Here is a 20804-nt window from a genome sequence, read left to right on the forward strand (position 1 = left end):
AGGGAGGTTGTGGAATCTTCTTCTCTGGAGGCATTCAAGACCCACCTGGACACCTTCCTGTGTAACCTCATCCAGGTGTTCCTGTTCCATCGGGGGATTGGACTAGATCATCTTTTGAGGTCCCTTCCAATCCCTGACATTCTGTGATTCTGTGGTCTTTCTGTCATAGCAGTACCGAGACACCTCTATCCGGGGAAAGGACAAAAGAATTTATTTTTCCACACCAAAAAAAAGGGGGGGTGGGAGGGGAAGAAGGGGAAGAAGACTGTAGGAAGGTGAATAATGCACATCTTACAGACCTGAAGACATCTTGGTGACCACTGCTCCACTGCTCACCAATTTGGTGACCGCTCCACCTAAATGCCAAGGGAAAGAGGCATATGCTGGAGTAAAGTTCAGTTTAGTCCAAGTCATCCCTTCTGTAATGCCAAGCAGCAAATGGTCTAATGTCAGGCATTAAGTTTGCCCTTTGTCCCTGCAGATTAAGAACTTCATCTCCACAGTGCCTAAGTTCTGATTTGCATGACATGAGTTAGACAAAACCCCAGTTGACAGTACATATTTAAAGGAATTATTGCAAAATTTTTGTTCATTGGAAGGAATTAGGAGTTAGTGGAGGAACAAAACTCAAAACAAAATTTTATAGAGCTCTTGAACTCTGCATCAGAGTTTGGCTTGTCTTTTTTTATTGCAATATTACACTGAAAGAAGGAATTCTGCTGGCATCAGGGATTCTTTCAGTCTCTTAGCTAAGTTTCCATTAAATTTGTCTCCCACACTTATGTTTATAAAGCCCAAAACAACTCTTAAAACTTTCATTTCCTACGTGGTATTTAGATATCCTTTGTGATTTAAGATGTTAAAACTACTGATCAGTGGATTAAATATGGCAGGCAGAAAAATAACTCAATGGGAGGCAAAGTCAATATAGAGCAAACCTCCAAACTGGTGGTAAAAATTACATAGTAGATTGGAGAAACCTGAAACCAAAACATGAATTAAACATCAAGGTCATGAAGGAATAACAAGCTGAGTTTACTATTAGTTTGCTTTGAGAAGACATATTAAATTATTGTTAAAAACATTAATAAAGCAATCTGTAATTTTTAATGCATACTTTCTTCAATTAGAAGAAAAATACAATGCTAAAATTTTTCTGGCAGCAGCCAGTGTCAGATTAGCTGATTGAAGGTGAATGATCCTCCTGGGACTCACACCAGTGAGGGAATCGAGCATGCTCTCAGCTTGAATTTCTGGTAGCTTTCAATCTCTGGTTACTCCTTGTTTTTAGGTGTCTTGACTGATACCCACCATGACTTTCATCTACTTCTTCCATCTGTCTCCAAGACAGAGTTTGCCTGCCATCACTTAGGGCCAACACACCCTGCTGACATGGCTCATTTTATCCCCATTTCTGAAACAGTGGCTCAGATGCAGACAGTCCTCACTGTTCTGGTCAGCAGCTACTTGAAATTTTGGCTTCTATTGGAGGTTCTTTACCGTATTTTCCATAGTCACCTTGTCAGAAAGTGAACGGTAATGTAGAGAGATTTAACCAAGCTGAGAATTCAGGTGAAGGTATCCAAAAGCAAGCTTAAGGCATAGACAGACTTGGCATTTTCAAGAGCAGCAGCGTGGCCTTCATAAGGGTATTACGGCTGGTCTGCCTGTTTTGCCTTTGCCTTTTTCTGGAGAAGATGGAAAGCAGCTGTTCGAGCCCATGGCACTCCCCAGAGGTTCACTTCCACTCCTGAGAGTGCTCCGTGTGCTCACCATCCAGAGATGGTGGTAGGAGCTGCTGCTGGAAAGGCATTCCCAATAATAGGACACCCATCCATGTGACCCCTTTTGACAACAGGAGCAACAAAATCTACTTTGGCCACAGCTCTCTACTCATTCTCCCCAGAGTTCATCCTTTCCACTTGCAGAGCTGTGGCAAGAAACTAAATAAACTACAACTTGCTTGTGGAAAGAGTTCAGTCATATCAAGTCCCTTAGGACCGCAATTTGTTTGAACACGGAGGTAAAGTTCCTTCCCCTGTACAAAGCAAATACGTTCATTGGTTTGTCTATGGCATGACAAAGTTCAGCTTAGGCTGCATCACTGAGAATCCTTGAGCTAACCCTGCAGTTCATGTTTGCAGAGACCACCCCTGTATTTGCTGCTGGAGCCGGGTGGTTTGAACTTGGCTTTGGCCTCTGTCCTCTGCTCTTCGCATGACAGGGCTGACTTGCCCTCTGAAGGGAGACAGAAATAAAATAAAGGAAATGGTTTGCCTGATAGAGATAGCCTGCACTTTGCATCAGTTAATCTGGGTGAGTCATCGCCAGCTTGGTGTCAAATAGACAAAAATACCTTGCATATTTGAAAGCAGCCTTTTCTTTCTGGCCTCTCTAAAGCAGCATCTTCCAGCTAAGTGTCATGCCAGCCCTCCTGATTGCAGGCTGTTGCCTGGCATCCACTTCCATGCTAAAATTATTATAAAAGCTATTACTTTCTGTAGCAGACAGGCTGCTGGGACTGAAAGACCTTCTAACAGTGCTCATTACTGATCTTTCAGACACAGTCCAAGTATGGTCTGCCCCAAATACTATGGTCAATTGTCAATAATACCGGTAAGGCTTCTGAATAAATCCTGCTTCAAGAAATTTTTGGGGTGTTCCACACAAAGAGTGTCCATAGTTACAGACCCACTTTGCTCTTTTTTCTTGTGAGGTGGGATTATTTTGTACTTTCAGCAATGAAAATACCATATGCTGTTGTATCATAGAATCACAAAATAGTTTGGGTTGGAAGGGACCTTCAAAGGGTATCTAGTCCAACCCCCTGCAATGAGCAGGGACATCTTCACCTACATCAGGTTGCTCAGAGCCCTGTCCAGCATGGCCTGGGATGTCTCCAGGGATGGGGCATCTACCACCTCTCTGGGCAACCTGGGCCAGTGTTTCACCACCCTCATTGTAAAAAATTTATTCCTCTTGCCTAGCCTGAATTTCCCCTCTTTTCATTTAAAAACAGGCCCTGATAAAAAGCCTGTCCACATCCTTCTTGTAGGCCCCTTTTAAGAACTGAAAGGCCATATCCATCCAATCTCATCTAACTGTCATACAGGCAACTACATATTGATAGCATTCCTACTACTTTCATTTGCTTTGGACTGTTCAGGGGAATATTTTAACCCAATTTCCAGTGTTAGATTTCATTCAACCACGAAAACAATTTTGTTATTATAGGACAGCATAAGATCTCAATTTCACAAACTTCAAATCTGAAGTACAAACCAGTATGCGTTTGAACAGCGAAAGGAAGAGCCTACACTTTTCTTTCATTATTGATAATATTTATTTTCACTATATAATATCTATTAATTTCCCAACTCCAAGTGGGGAAAACGGGTGAATATTACACTAAATCTGAATTAGCAAGACCCGTAGGTGATGTGACATTGCTTGTCAAGGCACAGGTGAAACAGAAGCATTTGGAATATTCCTGCTTTTAAAATCCAGATAGTTTCATGAAGTCAGCATCCTCACAGCTAAGCTGAGGAGGTGTGGTCTGGACAATAGAGTAGTGAGGTGGGTTGCAAACTGGTTTAAGGAGAGAAGCCAGAGAGTGGTAGTCAATGGTGCGGAGTCTAGTTGGAGACCAGTATCTAGTGGAGTGCCTCAGGGGTCAGTACTGGGGCCAATAGTATTCAATATATTCATTAACGATTTAGACGAGGGAATAGAGTGTACTATCAGCAAGTTTGCTGATGACACTAAGCTGGGAGGAGTGGCTGACACACCAGAAGGCTGTGCGGCCATCCAGCGAGACCTGGACAGGCTAGAGAGTTGGCCGGGGAATAACCTAATGAAATTTAACAAGGGAAAGTGTAGAGTCCTGCATCTGGGCAGGAACAACCCCAGGTTCCAGTATAGGTTGGGAAATTACATATTAGAGAGCAGTGTAGGGGAAAGGGACCTGGGGGTCCTGGTGGACAACAGGATGACCATGAGCCAGCACTGTGCCCTTGTGGCCAGGAAGGCCAATGGCATCCTGGGGTGTATTAGAAGGGGGGTGGCTAGTAGATCGAGAGAGGTCCTCCTTCCCATCTACTCCGCCCTGGTGAGACCACATCTGGAATGTTGTGTCCAGTTCTGGGCCCCTCAGTTCAAGAAGGACAGGGAACTGCTGGAGAGGGTCCAGCATAGGGCAACGAAGATGATTAAGGGAGTGCAGCACCTCCCTTATGAGGAAAGGCTGAGGGAGCTGGGTCTCTTTAGTTTGGAGAAGAGGAGACTAAGGGGGGACCTCATTAATGTTTATAAATATATAAAGGGTGAGTGCCATGAGGATGGAGCCTGGCTCTTCTCGGTGGCAAACAATGATAGGACAAGGGGTAATGGGATCAAGCTGGAACACAAGAGGTTCCGCTTAAATTTGAGAAAAAACTTCTTCTCAGTGAGGGTGACAGAGCACTGGAACAGGCTGCCCAGGGAGGTTGTGGAGTCTCCTTCTCTGGAGACGTTCAAAACCCGCCTGGACATGTTCCTGTGCGACCTCACCTAGGCGTTCCTGCTCCAGCAGGGGGACTGGACTAGATGATCTTTTGAGGTCCCTTCCAATCCCAAACATACTGTGATACTGTGAAGTCCTGTCTAACTGCCCAGAGTAAGCCGTGTCCTTTGCAGTCACTACCCATAAGAAAAGCAGACCACCACAGACTGAGCAAGGAGCTGCCTAGAGCTAGCCAGAAGGAAGAGCCAAGTAGGGTCCCCATGCTCACTGCATGTGATGCATAGGTGTATACATGCATCAGTGGAGTGTGAGAAGTAGCTGAAGGAACTTTGCTGATCTGGGCTCCAGCCTGGAAGAGAGTTGGGCAGGACAAACAGAGAATCAACTCTGGCTTCATTTAGAAAAAGTGCTATATGGCTTTTTTGGCAAGTAACTTTAATGGGCAAAAGAACCAGTGAAGCATTAGTGCTATACTGGGGGGAAAAATGCCTTTGAAAGTAAAGGATATTGAGCAATGGTCCTCCTGAAAAAGCAAAGCCATTATTGTAGCTTAGATGTGATATTGAGCAAGCCATGCGCCATCGTCCCAAACAGAAAGCTGCACTCTGACTATCTTTGTGTACACAGAAGTCTGTGTTTTACTTGTTAGCAGTATAGAAAGGAACAGGCAGGTAATTCACCAAAGGATGTCTGGTCTGTCTGAAAACCTTGAGACTTTTTCTCTGTTGTAACTCCATTGACCTCAGTGCAGTTGCAGCAGAGATAATCTTGGTGTGCTTTTTCTCCTGTTAGTTTTGGGGAAGCAATAAAAGTCTGCTATGTAACTGTGGTACCCAGACTCAGAAAAACAAGGGCAAAAGTTAATGAAGGAGCACTTGGTGGACTACACTTTAACAGTCCAGGATTCTTGTGGTTGCTCGTGAGCAGCAAAAGATTCCCTAAATTTCCACCTCTAGTAAAAAGCCCAGTCTACATAGCAGCAACTTCTATGAGGCTATTTCCTAGCTGCAGATTATCTCACAGACAGAAAGAATTAGTGGTACCCTCTACCCCGCACAGGTTTACAGAATTGGCTTCACTATCTCAGGACATTGGAAGCACCTTATTTTTTCTGTTTGAAAGGAGGGGCTGGCACAATAACTTGTATAGCCTCTCCCAGGGTTGGTTCAGATCCATTCTGCTCCCAGTGTAGCAAAAGGGCCAAATAATCTTTTGATGAGAAGAAATTTCTGTCCCTTGTTGTGGCTTCAATGCAAAAGCCTATTAGACAAGGTTTGGTGTGGAAGATGAAGGCTGCCTCTGACCTTGCAAGCATTTCATGTTTTTTGCCACAGAGCCACCCCTCATTCTTTATTTGTTGCTCTGTTTTTTCCATTTCCATATCAATTCCATCAATAATCAGATTGTCTCAGTGACAAGAAGATGACTCAGACATTAGTAAATAAAGACCACATCAGCCATAAATCTGTACTTGCTGAATGATCATCCTTTCAATGGGGCAGAATTGTTTCAAGACTGTTTTGAATGATCTGCACCGTTATCAAGATGTTTTAAAGCTGATTCCCAGAACATTTAGTAATTGCATCTTCAAACTGCTATCTCAGACCAAAGTTTGCTAGCCAGGTGGCAATTTTTAATGATTAAAAGGCACAGGGAAAAAACAAACAAACAAACCAAAAAACAATGTTATTTTTAAGGAGAAATGGCTTAGAGTAAAATAAAAGTATGTCTTCTCTGATACGTCTGAGCCTTTAGCAATTAGTCTGCCTTTTCCACACCGCAGTACGCTTGGAGCATGGAAATACTGTTCAGAGAAAAGGACTTAGTTCATGAGGAAAACCCACAAAGAGGGATTTCCTCATTCAGGAGAGAGATTGCTCATAAGCAAAAAAAGTTTGGGGACTGTTGTCAGACTGAAGAACTGGAAGAATTCTGGGTCCCACCACCAGATAGGAGCTCATCCTTCCAACATTTCACAGAGCAGGAGCAAAGTATAGTGGCAAACAAGGCAATTTTAAAGTGGTTTCTTTTTTTGTTTGATGGTAGCGGTGTTTTATTTGTTTGTTTGCTTTATTTTTTACTAGATTTTTTTCATAATTCCACTTTTCTTCTTTCCATAACGTACTGTTCTCTTTCCCCTAGTTGTAGAAAAAATGGACAATGTGACAGGTGGCCTGGAAACGTCCCACAGAAGATATACAGAAAAGCTCACAGAGGTGGAGAGTGATCTGAAGAAATTAGGTAATCTACACACACGCAAAGCCCCTTTGTATTATGGCTTTGGGGTGTTCTCCTGGCAGATGGTGGCAGGAAATTTATCTGAAAAATCTCTGGCTATGACAAGATACAGCACTTCTATTCCAATTTCTCAAGTACTTGGGAAAGCACTTAAAAAAAGTTAAGATCAGCTCTACTTAGGCCAGCATTTTAAGTATACTTAAATAGTTACGCTTCCCACTGAAGTCACTCTGAAATCTTTTATACTAAAATAAACAGACACTTAAGGTTGTCCTCAGGAGAGGGTCTTCTCTGAGGCAGAGATGTAAAACATAGCAGAAGCTGTTCCACAGCACAAGAGACTCTACATAAAATGAAAATCGGTCAGCCAGTCATTCTGATGCTGTTTTAGCAATTACGATTCAAAACTGAATGACATTTTAAGGGGTGCACAAATAATCAGCTGTTGAAAATTCTTATGTCTGAGGCAAGTTGATTACTTCCATAAAATGTTTCTTAATCATCTCAGGGAATACAGGACACAAGGTTGTTAAGAGTTCAGGTCTCCCAAGTGCTATCACAGTTCTCAACTTGCAGGAAGACGGAAAAAGATCATGGATAAGGGTTCTACTCACTAAGTGCACTTTTCTACCTTTCTTCCTTGTCTGGAAAGGAAATGGAGCTGTTTATTATCAAATGGTATATACATAGACTTATAGTTTGTATAATTAGTTTTTCTATGAATATTAATATACACATAATTCATGTCCTTCTTGAAATAATTTTTTTTAGCTTCATAGGAAAAATTACTTGCTTGCAGCTTGATCATAAATTTTTACAACTTTTTCCCCTCAAAAAATAGCTGGATTCTGAAGTATTTGCAAACTGCATTTAATTCAAAGACGTGGCATAATTCAGAGGCATATACTTTTACTGATACATATACAGAGGTAAATCTTACACCTTAAAGCACATGCAACCTTTTGAGTTATATTTGGGATATTATGCTGATGAAATTTTCACAACTTGGAAGACCTTTCATTCATTCATTCACACCCACGCATTTTTACACACTGCTGGACGGATGGCCGGTGAGATGCTCGGGACAATCAGTTCCCATTTAAGAGGACTTGCCATGGAATAAGTTAAAAAATTTATGGGGTAATGTATGTGGGAGGCATAAAGGTAAGAGAAGTGCTGTAGGGCCAGAAGGATAACAGTATGTGGTGAATCAAAGACAGGCCTTCAGGGACTAGCTGTATGTGGACCTGGCAGTTGTCAGAGCTGTGTGAGGAACAAAATACAACTTGAGCTATAACTGAGAAGTAACCAGAGTCAGAGCTGAGAAGATCCTGGATTAAGACAAGTGGCAGGTAGAGGAACTGTGCTTGGGAAGATGTCCATCCACAAAAGACTCCTTAAACACTTCAGACTGAAGTCTCACAAACCACCATTTGATGTTCACCATCATGTCTCATTCAGGCACCCCAGAGGAAAGCTCTGTACACAGCTATATTCACTGTAGTTTATGAAAACCATTCTGCCCTTTCTTGGAGTCATCTGAAATTATAGTCTCCAGACTGCGTAATTCATAAATATAGCTACACTTAGATGAGGACAAAAATACATGGACTGTGTGTGGAGAGGGAAGTGATTGAGGTCAAGAAAGGGAATCTTCCCTGAAAATGAGTGTTGACTGCTTATTTCCTTGGTTTCTGTGTCCTGGCTGATGAGCTGTGCAGCCTCAAAAGATTAATCATACTCGGGCAGGCTCCCAGAAGTATACTGTAGGGCAGTGTAAGTAAGAGCAGAGATGTTCCTCTAAGATTACAGGTTTCGCCTTCCTGAAACTCAGAACATGAGGAAACAATAACAGCAAACTAAATGTCATTAAAAGCAATAGTAGTATGTTAGAGAGTAAAACAGAAATACATCATATCCTGTCATATCTGAAGTAGCCTGCTGGCTAAACTTTTGTCTCTAACCCAGATTGTTTTAAAACAGGTATTAGAACTTTTCAAAAACTAAACCAAAGATTTTAAAAAATGGAATGATATGTACTAAATCTCAATGAAGATATTCTGCCTGCCAGGAAAAGGAAGAAGAAAATATGAACAGCTAAAATTTACCTCTGAGCTTTCAGCAGTAGCCAATTGTAACGTCAAAACATAAATGTAGTTATACCTCTTTAATACTTTGAATTCTGCTTACCATTCAGTTTTCCTTGAGAATACAAGAAAAACTTATATTCATCAGTTTGTAATGGTAATTCTTCCTGTATATGACAACAGAATGACCATTTTGTCTTCCTTGGCAAGATACAAGGTCTTCATCCCTTTGATTTTTTCCTCTGTCTAGTGCAGAACTTTACTTAGGTGGTTTCTCTTTTCTGGAGTAGGTAGCATAGAAGTTCTATTGACAGAAATTTTTGACAACCTGACTGTCCTTAAAATAGACTATGGGTTTTTATACTGTGTTTTATAAAACTCATCCTAAAGCCTTTCCATTTTTTTCCTCTTCAACAGATGATCAAGCTGGACAAAAAGCCATGAATACTAACACTGAACTGTCTAGCTTCAGAACTGACATTCTGGCTCTTCGTCAGCAGCTTCATGACATTGCAGAGAAAACTACCAGAAACAAAGATACACTAGAGAAGCTACAAGAATCTGGAAATGTATTAGATGATAGACAGAGCCAGATGAGAAGTGCCTTAGATAGTAACTCTTTCATGATCATCAGTGTCAATAAGACTCTTCAGGCATATACTGGCTATATCAACAATCTTCAACAAGACACAAGTAATATTCAAACAAACTTGCAAAACCAAGTGCATTCTCATAACGTGGTCATCATGAACCTGAACAACTTAAACCTGACACAAATACAGCAAAGAAATCTTATCAGTGCCTTGCAGAAGTCAATGGAAGACACAAGCTCAGCTATTCTAAGTATCAAGAATGACTTTCAAAATTTGCAGCAGGTTGTCCTTCAAGCCCGGAAGGACACTGACTGGCTTAAGGAGAAAGTACAAAATTTACAGACTTTGGCTGCCAACAACTCAGCACTGGCAAAAGCTAACAATGATACACTTGAAGACATGAACAATCAGCTCAGCTCCTTCAGTGGGCAAATGGAGAATATCACCACAATTGCCCAAGCCAATGAACAAAATCTAAAGGATCTCCAGGAGCAGCATAAAGAATATGAAAACAGAACTTCAGCCAAATTCAACCAGCTAGAAGAGAGATTCCAGGTCTTTGAAACTGATATAGTCAATATCATTAGCAATATCAGCTACACAGCTCATCATCTACGGACGCTGACTAGCAATCTCAATGAGGTCAGGACAACTTGTACAGACACCTTAAGTAAACATTCAGATGAGCTGATTTTTATGAACAGCACTCTAGCCAATATTCGCTTAGACTCTGCATCTCTCAAGATGCAGCAGGATTTGATGAGGTCAAGGTTAGATGTTGAAGTTGCCAATTTGTCAGTAATCATGGAAGAAATGAAACTGGTAGATTCCAAACATGGCCAGCTCATCAAAAACTTCACTATCCTACAAGGTATGCAGCTTCTCTAATAATGCTCGTAATCATCTGTGCTGAACTCCTGCTTGCATTACTTCTATAGTTCCGTGGAAGTTAATTAGTGCATGATGATACAGAGTTTTCTATTATCTAATCCTAAACTTTGGAAATGTAAATATAGCTTGAATATTCCTTACTAATTTCCCTATGTCTTCTCTACATACCTAGAATGGGCATGTTATGAAATAAGGTTCTGACTTAGCAAAAATTCGTTCTGAGTGAATGACTGACTGGATCTGCTTTTGATTTAGTTTCTAAAATAAGCTAGTGAAGGTGTGGAACCTCAAGAAACCAATCCCTGCTAAGGAGGAAATGGATAAAAAATATACATTGGACTATTCCCAGGAAGGTCCACCCTTACTGAAAAACAAGTTGCTATTTCACTTTAAGCCAGTTTTTAGTCTGCCAGAAAACATCCTACTTCGCTTAGTTTTAAATCCTGGGATATTTTATTTTCTCCAGAAATAAATAGCATCAAGTTTAGGAGGTTTCTCCCAGCCAAGTGTTATCCCAAATGAAAAGAACACTTATATTTCCAACCTGATATGAGCCAATCAGGCCAAAAATTCTAATCACAAATATAAATCCATTGCTCCGAATTAACTAAGGCTGAATTAGAGCCAAGATTACATGTCAGTAACCTTCACTTTTCTCATTTCAACCAGGCTTAAATTATTCCAGTTTAGGAATTTCTCTCTGGAGGAGTTTAAATTATGTAGATTGGCTGGGGGAGTGGGTATTGGCAAGGCATTTGCTCATTCATGATCAGAATTCAAACTTGTTTTGTTGTTTATTGTTGTCACAATATTGCTATTTCTTATGTTGGGTATTGTTCCCTTTCCTGTTATAGCTGGCGAGTTAGCAACTAGTACTTCTGGTCTTTCCCACTGTTGGCCTGTTGCTCACTATCCATTGTGTTGTCTCTTTTTGACATCCATTATTGACAGAGCAGCAAACAGGGTCGTTGCAGGAGAAGAGTCCTGTAGTCTAAGAGTGGGGAGATGGGGCTAGAAGGAAAAGAGGCTGTACAAGAGTGAGGGAACAGGAGCATCAACACGCAGGACCATGTGTGTCAACAGCACCGAGTGTGTCTGGCTGGGACTGGCACCTCAGCCGGTCACCTGGGGCATGGTGTCACCGTCTAGTTCACAGGACAGGGTGCATCAGAATGTTTTCTTCTGTACCCTGTATTTCATGAATGCTGAGGAAAGAGCTATGGTATGTAGTGCCTGAGGGGCAGACGTACTTTTACAAGCACTGATCGAAGTAGCTGTTAGTCCAGTTTTCACAGTGCTGAGTATCCTGTGTTGCTGGTCTGAGATACACTAAACAAGGACCTCACATGGGCTTTTTGCTTTGTTTTCTGTCCATATACCCACTTTGCATGCTTGCATTGTTTCAGGCCCTCCTGGTCCAAGGGGACCTAAAGGTGACAGAGGCCCTCAAGGTCCTCTTGGCCCTGCTGGCCTAAAAGGACAAAAAGGAGATAAAGGAGAGCCTGGACCACCAGGACCTGCAGGAGAGAAGGGCCCACCTGGGCCAGCTGGACCACCAGGAGAAAAAGGAGGGAAAGGTTCAAGAGGATCGCCTGGCTCCAAAGGTCAGAGAGGTTCTCCTGGCAAGACAGGTTTGCCTGGACCAAGCGGAGACCCAGGGCCACCGGGTCCACAAGGCAAAGATGGTCCACCTGGGCCACAAGGCCCACCAGGATTTCAAGGCCTGCAAGGAACTGTGGGAGAACCAGGGGTACCTGGACCTCGAGGACTACCTGGGCTACCTGGAGTCCCTGGGCTACCTGGTCCAAAGGGCCCACCTGGCCCACCAGGGCCACCAGGTCCAGGAATGCCAATGGCACTACAAAGTGAACCTACATCGGTGCCTGAGACCAATGGTAAGCATGCATCTTTTACTGAGATACAAATACATCTAAGCACAGGGTGCTCACCGCTTAGTTACTGGTTCAAATAACCTCTGCTACATTAGACTAAATATCTTGGATTTACTGTAAAAAGCCCTTTTAAGTGAATCCATACCTGTTGGTCTTCTTTCTGGTGGCCTAAAATTGTTTTCAGCTAAAGTTTAGGGCTAAATAAAAGGTGGCAGTAGTAAGAGTAATTAATCCCCTTGACCACACAATTTATCCTTGATTTCACAGAGTCAGGATCCTAATAAGTAAATTCCCAAACTGTATGTAAGTAGTTCAGGTGACAGCACACTGTAAATGGGTATGGGATCCACCACTTATTATTGTCCCTATGCAGAAAGTTACTGCTGGCCTATTGAGTTATCAATAACTGGCTTAACATAAAAAATTCACATCACAGGTTGTTCTCCTCATTGGAAGAACTATACAGAGAAGTGCTACTACTTTTCAATTGAAAGAGAGATTTTTGAAGAGGCAAAGTTATTCTGTGAAGAGAAGTCATCACGCTTGGTTATCATAGACAACAAAGAGGAGCAGGTAACTACCTTCTCTTTTCTTTTCAAGGGGAGGGTTTGAAGTTATTGCACATGGGGAAGCCACAAGGCAAGTGGGAAGCTGAGAGCATCGTGAGTTCATATAGTGAAGCAGATGCAGTGATTGACTCCAGTTAGCATTTTGTCTACCCTCTGCCTGCTCAGCAGCTTCTCCGTGTGCAGAAGGATAGTGTGAGCAGAGCTGTTGCTGACCCTGAAGGTGGTGAGCATGGAGCCACCAGAAAGGCTGGTGAGAATTGTAGTTTTGGACCTTTAAGGATGGAGTCAATTATGCTTTGCATATTGTCCAAAATGTAGTTTTTGCTGTGAAGAATAACATTTAATTTTAAATTGTCTAATTTAATATATGCAGCCTAGGACTACTGTGACCCAAAAGTGTTTTTAATCTATCTATGCTTTTAGTACTGTTCAACATACTATGTGTTGCATAATTCTATAATTATTTGGTAGCTACAAAGCAGTGGGGAAATCAAGATACAACTGCTTGTATTTTTTTTTTCAATTTATGTCTATAAGACATGGGCTGTGACTTTACTTCAACCCGATTTTCATGCCTAGCTTTCTCTACCTTGCATGCAAACTCTGCTATGGAGTCTAGTGTGGGCAAGGTGTCGCAAGGCCAACTCCTGAAACGTATCTTCAGCTTAGGAAAATTTCATTTGCCTTTCCTATTCTGATAACAAAGATACTCATGAAACCAGAGTAGCTTATTGGCTCCAAAGATGGTTGTGTGTGTTTGTTATGGACTAAGATCTTTCTTCCACAGCAATGGATAAAAAGGCAGATTTTGGGGAAAGGCAGCTTCTGGATTGGACTAACAGATTCAGAGAAGGAAAATGAATGGAGATGGCTGGATGGATCATTACCAGTTTACACGTACGTAAATGAAAAACAATGGTGTTTATTTTCTGCAGATGCTACCACTCTTGCTGACACTTCTAAAAGCAGCATCTAGAAGTAATCCAATGAATCCAGAGCGCTGTAGATGCCAATGAAATAATTCATTACTGAGGGTGCTGTTGAACTCAGTTTTTTCTCTCTCCCTTCTCCATGCACAAGGCTTTCTTTCCTTGCCAGAAAGAAAACTGAATGTTGAATGAAAGAATCACATAACTACATAGCACAGTGTTTCTTGCCAAAACATTTGCTTGTGACTTTTATTACAAAGTAGAGATGGAAAGCACAGACAGTTTTGCTGTCTTGGTTTAATTTTCCTTATTTGCATTACAACTGACTATAAATAGAGTGCTCGTTCTGATAAAAAATGACCAGCCTTTAGATAAAGCCCAAATCCAAGTGGAAAGCATTAAACATAAGGAAAATGCATGAAAAGGGGGTGTCTAAGCTTTGGACAGATGAGAACTGAATTGGCAGCTCTCCAGGAATCCTAGGGCTACACCTAATTTGTCCTAAATGGAACAGATTGCAACCACCCAAATATTTAATACTGAGGAGTGGACTAAAGAGTTTATAGAGCTGAGTATGCTGTGCGCCAGAAAAACATGCTACAGTCAGTCAGATGTTACAAAATGATTAGCTGTGATCTCATTGGTGTTCATTTTGATGAGAAACATGGAAAAAGTCAGATGTATTTCAAATGAGCTGTAGTAATTTTCCCTTTTTCTCCCTCCCTGTTTTCATCTTTATGGCAGCACTGTGGCTGATTCCCACTTCAGCCACTGCTTTCAATAGGTTTCCACTACACCATGGGTTTAGGTGCCCTGTCGTAACCTCAGGGCTGTCAAGTTACTGATTTCCAAAGTATTTCATTACTTCTGGAAAGCTGTGTGTCCTCCCAGGTGCCTGGTCAGACGCTCTGTGTCAGGCAGGCATGTTTTTCAGCTGAGCACAGACCATATCAGCCAGCAATCACAAGCTCCCTTCAAAAACCTGTTTCTTCAGGAAAACAGAGCTTTTAAGTCCCAAGGTTGGAAGCGTTTCTCACTCGTTAAACAAAAACAGGATGAGAAAGCACTTGCTGCAAGCTTTTTACGTGCTGCGTTAAGTTTCCCCATCAAAACTAATGATCTGAGAAGATAACGCATATATATACTTTGTACATTCCTTAGAAGTCCAAAAGTGCACTTCCCATGCAAATATGGGTCCGTAAAACAGATCAGTCTTTGCTGTGCCTCCGAAGAAGCACACCCTGGTGTGGGCAGGGGTCTGAGCACCTCTGTGGTGAGCGATGGCAAGGTGCTGACACCCTGGGTAGCCCTCAGGAGCCCGCGGCCCTTCTCAGTCCCACCCGCTGGCAGGAGCACAGTGCGCGGGCTTTGCAGGATTGGAGCGATGCGCACGGAGCACGGGACACTCCCACTATATGTGCATGTACACTCAGAAACTAAAATAAAGTTCATCAGTCTAATTTTAGGTCTCTGAGTTTTGGCAGCCCAAGGCCAAATAGATTCCCTGCTCTGTAATACATCTGTTTTCCATTTTCAGCAAGAGTCATGTATTGTTTGTTTCAACGTGTATTTCCCGTTCAGAACAGAGCTCATGATGTTTTCGTTAATTTCTTGCGGTGAAAAACTGTCATGTGTGCTGTGTTGTGCAATCATATATCTCTTGCTTTTTGGTTGAAAGAAACTGGAAAGCTGGGCAACCTGATAACTGGAACCATGGGCACGGGCCAGGGGAAGATTGCGCCGGGTTGATCTATGCTGGGTTCTGGAATGACTTCTACTGTGAAGATGTTAATAATTTCATTTGTGAAAAAGACATGGATAAAGGTAAGCAAGGTGCTTGGTTTGATTATTTCACCCTAACAGGGCAAATTCAAGTCAATTTTCCACAGCTATGGGGGAGAAGGTTGAGGCATAAGGCCAGATGCTATGGCAGTGCCTCATTGAGGAAGAGGAGGAATCATACATGGAGCACTTCTACTCAGATGCAGCCCAACATGGGTTTTTCTAATACTCTGCACGATGTAGATGCTGGATTTATTGTAATAAGTCTTGTGCTCTTGTGCTCTTTCACCACAAGACCAGCCTTCAAGGTGGTTGTAGGCATAGCATGCTCTGCATCTTGACCATCTCCTGCAGAGTTCAAACACGCCTGACATTTCAAGCACAATTTGGCACATGTGCTCCAGACCCTGGCTGCACCAAAAGCTGGTTTTATCAGCTCAGTGGCCATGCTGGGGGGAAAGCTGGTCTTAGGATGTCTCAGGGACCAGCCTTTAAAAAGCAAAAGGACTATCTTGAGAGTTTGTGCAACAGGAGGCACTTGGTGACTGTTGAGGAGGTCTTAAAGTCCCCACTGCTGCCAGGAGATGTCCCATAGGGCTGAGAGGCTGGGTCCACAGGCCGTAAGCAACTCATCTGTTGCGGTTGGTGTGGAGGACTCATCAACTGCCAGTGTAGCCAAGCAGTCACCCTTGTGATTGCTACGGGCATCTCTTTCTGGTTATAGAGGCATTTCTGCAATGGCAGCGGGCAGGTTGTTCACATGGCTGCTTGGAAGCTCGCCCTGTCTTCACAGAGCTGGGCGGTATTTGTGTTCATGGTGGGGCTCTGCCCAAAATAGTATCACCTCCTCCATGCAACCTATTTAAACATTGCTTTGCCAAGGGTGCCTCCAGTTGCAAACATGTAAGCTGAATTTCAGTGAAGGCAGATGGAAATGTCAGCTAGAGCCAAAAATTATATCCTACCCACAAAAAAATGCCCCCCTAAACCAAAACAAAGTGCTGTATAAGCTTTGTGTGTGTATAACTCTATCTGTCCAGAGTAAAGGAGAGTGTGTAACAATGTAATTTGCCCTCCTTTTCCTACAGACGTTTGTTAGTTTAGGAAAACTTCATGGTTTACAAATATTTATCCTCCAGGACTTAGAGGATCTGAATATAAGTCCTCTTAAAGTTTTAACATACCTTGATCTTTTTGGAAATGCGTTTAATCTTCACAGGCTTTTTACATCATTTTTTTTCTCTTTGTTTTTCTTTCTTTCTCTCACACCATAGAGCAAATATTTGGAGTGTAATAGGCTGTGACTTTACAGATACCTACATATTATGGAAATTTACTTAAAGAAGAAGAAAATCCTGGCAGAGAGCAACATTGCCTACCAAAATTGGGAAAAAAAAAACAAAGGCAAGCACTGAAAACTGGTTTAAACACGTAGAGGAATTCAGCAGCAGCTCTTCTCCAGCATCCTTCAATTATTGGAGGCCTTTCAACCCACAGCATCAGGAAATACTATTGGACTAATTCTGATATAGATTTTTTTTCCCAGTCGGTAACTGCATACATAAGCAACTTCTGTCTTCTGAGAAAAGACATTCTCTCAATCTGAGTAAGACTGTTGGTCACTCATATAGAAAAACATATAAAGCAACTGTGTAAACAGTATGTTTCATTTGCTAACATCCTAAATGTAGGAAAATTATACAGATACACGAATATATAGATTTTATATAAATATATATATATAGTCCAACTCCTATCAATAATATGGAATATACTTTTAAGAGCTTTTAAAACTTTGTATTTTTGTACAAAATATTTGCTTTTTACAACTGTTCTCTTTTTTACTGACTTTTTTTACAAATATAGTGCACAGGGGCCAAAGAAAACAATAAAGGTACTAATAATTCATTAAGGTTTGCTGTCAGGCCTAGCTCAACTATAGAGAAATATTTTTCCAGTTAGAAATATTTGTACTTTCCCAGATGATTTGTTCTGGTTAAATAACTTTTAAAACAGATTTTAGGTAGTGTTTTCCTTATTATATGCAGTCTAGTCTGCGTGTATAACAATTAATTTGACTAAAGACTAGATACTCATCATAGCTCCGATCACAGCCAATGTTTCACCGGGGCACTATGCAATGACCGTGTTAATAAAAGCTTTTCCTTATTTCCTTCCTTCCTGCTTTCCTTCCTGCCTTCCTACCTCCCTGCCTTCCTTCTTTCCTGCCTTTTCTGCCTGCCTGCCTTCTTTTACCTGCTTTTCTGCCTGCTTACCTTCCTTCTTTCCAGCCTGCCAGCTTTCCTGCCTTCCCACCTGTGTGCCATCCTTCCTTCCTTCTGCTCACAAGAAATGCCACAGAAGTAAATCTCCACATTTTTAGAATGACTTTGAAATTTTTGTGTTCCTTCTCCCTTCTGGTGAGGAATTCTACCCCGGTAGGTGCTACCCACATTGCAAGTCAAACCCAGATGAAGGATTTTAGGAAAACAGAAATGGAGCTGCACAGACTGAAATATGTTTCTTTTTAAGACAGATTACAAAATTTGGTAAGAAAAACATGCCATACTCAGAAAAGTCTGATCAATTTGCACTTCTCCAAAGTGCTTTGTAAATCAATCTCTCTGTTTTCTTGGACCAGTACTTACTTCTCTCCCAAACAAACTTGAAAATAAAATATCCTGCAAAACAGAAGGCAGTGTGGCTAATAAGATGATATCATCACCCAGCCAGTTTCCTCCATGGTCCCATGAGCCGTTGTCTAGGCAGCAGTGCTGCTTATCAGGAATTTTAAAAATTAGCAACCAGTTGAAGTTCATTAGCAGAAATCTTGGTTTCAGTTCTCAGTTTTGATGTTCTTCATGGCCACATGCTATACCACGAAGGAAGTTGTTTTGCCTTCTTGGGAAGGAGGGTTGTTTTTCCATTGCCTCCTGACCTGCCGTTTACCTTGGCTGAATGCAGATAAGTTTGTTGAAATACTCCAGCTCTGTTGGAAAGAGACAGGATTTTGTACTTGAGACTTTCAAATATTGCTCATAAGACCAACTAATTAAAGACTGCTGCTGTCCTACAGCCCACACTCCCTCCAGTGTTCATTTGAGACATGGGGTGGCTTTTAATTTTAACTCTAATTTTCTTAAAGAAAACACACAAAGTGTTAACAATTGAGAATGTGTCCTGTGGTACATACTAGATATGAGACAAGAACAACATGGAAATTGCGTATGTTTAATTAAAAGGGAAAGGTCTGTGTATTTCAGCTGCAGAAACCATGTGTTGCCATCTTGGAGGCTGGGGTTTTCTTCAGACAGACTGTATTTCCTGAGACTTTTATTTTGGCTTTTTCATCAGGTTTTGAATACATGATTCTGCCACGCACCCTGTCATGCTGGACCTAGGAGCTGTGTGTAGATACACGCTGTAGTGTTTACATATATATTTACACAGTGCCTGTGGAGATAACGTTAAAGTGCTATTTTTGGATAACAAGGTACAAAACTATTACTTGGCACACCCAGAGATCCTCACAAACCCTGGGAGTGAAGATTCAAAGAGTCACACTGAGACAGAAGCACTGCTGCCTTTGGTTTGAATGTTGGCTTATTTAGGTGAAATAAGCCCATTCTGAGCATCTGCCACATTAAATGAAGTTCTTGCTTTTTACTGATGTGATAGACTTATGTCCACAAAAGTTCATGAGAAACCTGTGTAAGCCCCAGCTGTACTGTTTTCTTGCCCTGATTTAATCCTTTTCTTCCTTCAGCAATAGCAGTGATGGTACATTTCAAGGTGAGATGATCCAAGAGTCATCTAGTGTCCTCCACTCCCTCTAAGGAGGTTTTCTGCACCGTGGTGATCAAGAGCTATGGCTGCACTTATGACCGCATATGGTGACAGAAAGGGTTGTTTATCAGCAATAGCTGCTTATCTTGTTGAAAATGAGCACAGCAGCTCTGCTAAACTATGGGCATTTGGGTGGCCTTAGCATAGAAATAACCGTTGAACAAGGACAGTGTAAGGATGCAACATGTTTATGAATTAATTACTCATTTCAAGGTGAATTTCAAAGTTGGATTGTAATTATCTATAACAATGCTCTAATGATCTACCTTCAACTGAGAAGCGAAACGTGCCTGGGCGCAAGCTCTTCGTTCACACATTTGAAGCAAAGTCTGCAGTTGTTCGGCAAAACTGGCTAGAGAGGGATGCTGCAGTTGCGTGCCTGGTGTGTTCAGTCATCCCTAAAATCCGGCCTGAGCAGCCAGGCAGGCTGAGACAGACCATCTTTCTGACCCAGTATTCCTGCAGGAGGGAAATGGAGGTGTCAAATGGCGACCAAGATGGAAATCACTGGGAGGACTGGGACACAGCTCAGGAACCCGTCACAGAAAGGAGAGATTGGCAGGGATGCAAGCAGGACACCAGGAGGGGCCAATAAATTGTCATGAAAGTCAGAGCTGCCGCACGGGGTCTGGAAAACATCCCCGTTAAATCTGCTTTCTGTATGGTTTGAGCGATAACACAGGTTGTATGGAAAGTTTTAAGTGATAGGAAATTATTTTGTCCCAGCTCGAGTTTTGGCCTTCCTTCTTATGCACAAATACTGTAACTTGGCACACTGAGTACACATTTCCATCGTCCTTTTTCTTGTTTTACACCAAACTAAACGCAAGTTCATATATGCTGGCAAGCATTGAGAATGTTACAGGAAGGGGAGGGGAAGGCAGAGAGGGTGCAAAGTCATTGTGATTTACATCCAGTGCTGGATTTCTTAATGTCATTTCTGACTCCCTTCATTTATTTGGAAACACCTTCAGTTGATTAGAGCATATAAATCTCTAACTCTCATCCCCCTTGGTGTCTATAAATAATACCTGCAAATGTTCCAATAAAGGGAGCAGAGACATGGAAGTGAATGTTGTTTACTCTGTGTGTGCTTGTGTAACCAAGAGAGATGTGGAGACCGGAGAGATGTGAAGCCAGAAGCATTCGTTGGTATTAAAAATCAAATGGATGGAAATTATTTTCATTAAAGCTTTTCTTCTCACTTACACCATCCTGTTTCTAATAATGATTGCAGCTATTTTAACCTGTAATTGCAGTTTTACTGTATTTTTCTTGCAGCACCTAGGTACTAGAAACCTGGTTTTAAAGGTCTGGGTTAAACAAGACCTTTAAAAAGGTCTTAAGAAGCAAGAATTCCCTCTTGCAGTTCCCTGTTCTAGCGAAAGCAGGCAAAGCACCTCAGATGGGCCCCCAAGTGAAGGATGTATTGAGTAGTGTAGGATCAGTCCCTAGATAAGCCATTATTGTGTCTAG

The 20804-nt window shown here is 41.8% G+C and overlaps 1 protein-coding gene across 2 annotated transcripts in view; it reads left to right on the forward strand.

Annotated features, from left to right (window-relative positions):
* Window positions 1–20538, forward strand: part of COLEC12 (collectin subfamily member 12) — a 103068-nt gene extending 82530 nt beyond the window's left edge. For both annotated transcript variants that reach the window (XM_065053278.1, XM_065053277.1), the window contains 7 exons: window positions 6644–6742; window positions 9244–10290; window positions 11717–12205; window positions 12639–12775; window positions 13559–13668; window positions 15379–15524; window positions 16757–20538. In XM_065053278.1, the coding sequence (XP_064909350.1) occupies window positions 6644–6742; window positions 9244–10290; window positions 11717–12205; window positions 12639–12775; window positions 13559–13668; window positions 15379–15524; window positions 16757–16776 (2048 nt within the window). In that variant the 3' untranslated portion in view covers window positions 16777–20538. The remainder of the gene's footprint in view (window positions 1–6643; window positions 6743–9243; window positions 10291–11716; window positions 12206–12638; window positions 12776–13558; window positions 13669–15378; window positions 15525–16756) is intronic.
* Window positions 20539–20804: the final 266 nt, after the last annotated feature.

This window comes from Columba livia, chromosome 2 (genome assembly GCF_036013475.1).
Source record: "Columba livia isolate bColLiv1 breed racing homer chromosome 2, bColLiv1.pat.W.v2, whole genome shotgun sequence".
NCBI classification, from domain to species: Eukaryota; Metazoa; Chordata; class Aves; order Columbiformes; family Columbidae; genus Columba; species Columba livia.